This window comes from Panicum hallii, chromosome 9 (genome assembly GCF_002211085.1).
Source record: "Panicum hallii strain FIL2 chromosome 9, PHallii_v3.1, whole genome shotgun sequence".
Classification (NCBI taxonomy): Eukaryota; Viridiplantae; Streptophyta; class Magnoliopsida; order Poales; family Poaceae; genus Panicum; species Panicum hallii.
In genome coordinates this window covers 60,184,614-60,187,790 of record NC_038050.1, presented here as the reverse complement: position 1 = coordinate 60,187,790, position 3,177 = coordinate 60,184,614, and the positions used below count along the sequence as shown (strand labels likewise).

Sequence of the window (3,177 nt, the reverse complement as noted above, 5' to 3'; positions counted from 1 at the left end):
CTACTATAATTGTCATTAGAATTATCTTTATACCATTAATTATTAATATTACATTATTATACTTATCATCTATATGTAAAACTATAAATGATTCAATTTGTGAAAAAAATCTTTTATAGATGATATCAGAAAAAGGTACTTTCTGCCAGTAACATGAACGCAACAAAACTGTAAGAAGTCAGCCACATCAAATAAATGGAAAGTATATGAAATAAGAATAATAGTAGTTTGTTCAGTTAACTGAACTATTGAACATGCTCTACAATTCTAAATGTGACTAGTTACTTTATGAATAACCATCAGCACCACATATGCAACATTAAAATTTGAGACACAGCAAAAAAAGATGACGAAAATATAACAGTTGTTAATTAGCATATATAGTACTGTAAGTACATCAACAGGGACCTTACAAAAGGTTGATGCTCTCCAAAGATGTCCTCAGACCAATGATACTGAACACATCAAGTAAAGACACAATCCTTGGGATTAAATCTTTGATATTTCAATATATTACTACTAGCACAACCATTTATTATTAGAGATACATCAAAAGCATGTCAGAAAACGGGAGCAATTTTGCTCAAAACTTCGATAAATTGCCTCCCATATATGACAGACCAATGAGGATCAAGAGAACCATTCTGCGTTCCATCCTTCGATTTCTCCGATTTCCATACTGCAAATAAGAGACTTTCATTATTAAATTAACACACAAATGGCTCCCATATAGTGTGTCCTTCATACTATCTACATATATATGGCTATTGGTTCCAACAGAAACATTTTAGTATATATTCCTCCAATATAATATCTATCTATAGGACAAAAATAAAATGGCAGTATGTTTCACCTTTTCATTTTAGAAAAAAGAGTTTTTTTCCTTCGACTTTTGGCATTAATAAGAATGGTATAGTAAAACTATGTCAGTTACTTACCCGGGCAAGGAGACATCTACGTTGTGGTGGTAGTAGTCGTTCAAATGCATCCCAGGGATGTCAGAGCTACTTTGTTCGTTAGCCTCATACCAACCGGGCATGTGCACCAATGGATCCTCCGTCGTGTTCGCAGCACCTCCGACCTCCTGCCCGGGTGCGCCGTTGCCTTTGTCTTCAATGCTCTCAAGGAGCTTGCTCCACCATGCTGACGTGACCAGGTTCACGGTGTCGCTCCACTCGATGTCGTGCTGCTCCCCGATCAAGTAGATCGCCGCCATCTCCTCGTCATCAAGCACTCGGTGCAGTGATGCATCTGCTGCCAGTGAAGTGTTCTCCATGGTGACAGCCGACAGGTCGTGGCTTGCCATCGTCACGGACGGAGAGGAGTAGACTGAGTAGGAGGAAGTAGGTGATGGTTGGAGCAACGGAGGATCGAAAGAACAAGCACTGTTATTGGTATCATCACCGACAAAACTATTGAATCCCTGAAAGCTAAGGTTTAGACCTAGTGGCTGTGCAGGAAGAGGGACCAAGTGATCTAAATTGTGCTCAGAGTTAACCATGGGCGCAGGTGTCTGCTGGTAAGTGAGTGGGGATGAATAGCTACTAGGACTGCTGAAATGTGAAAATGGAGAATTGTACAAGTAATCGGAATACGAAGCGTAGCTCATAGGAGCAGAAGCTCTAGTCGCTGCTTGGCTTTGCTCTTGCACTAGATGAACCTCTTCTTGTTGCTGCAGCTGCAGTTGCATCAATTGTTGTTGCTGCTGCTGCTGCTCCTCCTTGGCTTGTCTCATGGAGGCCCTATGGATCTTGAGAGCCGTGACAATCTCTCTCCTGGCCTCTGCCATGTTGAGCAGCCTCTCCTGGTACGGCCTGCTTGTGTGCAGCCTCCTCCTCACCTGCTTCTTGTGTGGCTGCTGCTGCTGCTGCTGCGGTGGTGCTGTTTGGGCTTGCTGCTGATCTTCTTGCTGTGGTTGGGCATGTGGTTTGGCGCCCATGGTGCTGTGGTCTTTGGATCTTGCTGCAGATGAGGAGCTCAGCTGCTTCACAAGGCTCCTAATGTAAGCTCCTGAGAGGTGTGGCTGCTCCACTTTGTTGTTCTTTGAGGAGGAGGAAGGGGTAGTAGGAGCTAGCTTGTGGTTCCTCATCTCGCTCCCTAGCTATCGATCAGGTTCTCTCTCTCGCTAAGGAAACGAGAGATGTGTGTGAGAAGGGTAGGGTGCGAGCCAGGGGGATGGGGTGATATAAATAGGGTGGTACTAGGAAGCACATAGAGTTTGTTAGGATGCAATGTTATCCTTTTGGCAATGCATGTCTTATGGTCTTGTGGTGGTAGGTTGGCAGGTAGTGTAGCTAAAAAAGACAGCACACAACGTTGAGTCATCTTTTTGGTACTTGGGTAGCATTGACTCTTGCCCCTCAAGTCTGGTCACGAGAAAAAAAAAGAAAAATGAGTTGCGCAAGTCTGAAAAGTCTCCTCCACATATCAGGGATGAATAATATAATGTACAAAATGGTCTTGGACTTCATGGTCTAGATAGATTCCATTGGAAGGAGTTGAGGATTCATATTCTTTTTGTTGAGGCAATTTAAAAATTCATACAAGAAATGAAAAAACTAGCTACAGTCAATATATATACACTAGTAGCTACAAAAAAAAAGGATTGCACAAGTGGTGTGTGCAGATGCATCATGGTGCGTGCGCGAGTGCGAATGTGGTCATGCATGGAATTCAAATATGGCCAACTCCGTCCCTTTTGTTCTGCTGGCTGCTGCTGCGCTTGCATTGCTTGCTAACGGACCTGCTGAGAACGAAGGCGATAAGATTCACCAATCAGTCACATAAAGATAAGCAGGTGGCGGCCTACAGAACAGGATCGGATAGCAGCTAGCGTAGATGTTGATGATTTCTTAGCTTGTTCCACGACCGATTGGGGTCGATAGAGAGATCAACACGGCCCGCCCGGGCATTAAATATACAGACGACGATCGATCGACGGTATCTTTAGCCGCAAGTGCAATCCGTCCCATCTCTCCTTGTACCCTACTCGCTCATAGAATGATTGGCTACAAACAGGGCATGGTCGTTGATCTCCCCACCCCCCCCCCCCCCCCCCCGCTGGTACTAGCGATGAATTTTGGTCGAAACGCGAACAAGCTAGCATCAATTTTGAGGGCCGAAAAGGAGCTGCCGGCCGGCCGATCGCAACTGAAGTCCATTATTCATTCACTGCAT

The 3,177-nt window shown here is 44.3% G+C and overlaps 1 protein-coding gene across 1 annotated transcript; it reads right to left on the bottom strand.

Annotated features, from left to right (window-relative positions):
* Positions 1 to 498: 498 nt before the first annotated feature.
* On the bottom strand, positions 499 to 2,139 carry LOC112877820 (uncharacterized protein DDB_G0285291). Its single transcript, XM_025942187.1, has 2 exons — positions 939 to 2,139; positions 499 to 679 (listed from the first exon to the last, which is right to left on the bottom strand). The coding sequence occupies exons 1-2, from the start codon at positions 2,087 to 2,089 to the stop codon at positions 631 to 633; spliced, it is 1,200 nt and encodes a 399-aa protein (XP_025797972.1). The 5' UTR covers positions 2,090 to 2,139; the 3' UTR covers positions 499 to 630.
* Between the last annotated feature and the right edge of the window lie 1,038 nt (positions 2,140 to 3,177).

Bases quoted from the DNA above. Each gene is read 5' to 3' on its own strand.
- LOC112877820 (XM_025942187.1), bottom strand. From the start codon at position 2,089: ATGAGGAACCACAAGCTAGCTCCTACTACCCCTTCCTCCTCCTCAAAG. The intron at 680-938 runs GTAAGTAACTGA...TCTTATTTGCAG, and splicing joins GTAGATGTCTCCTTGCCCGG to TATGGAAATCGGAGAAATCG.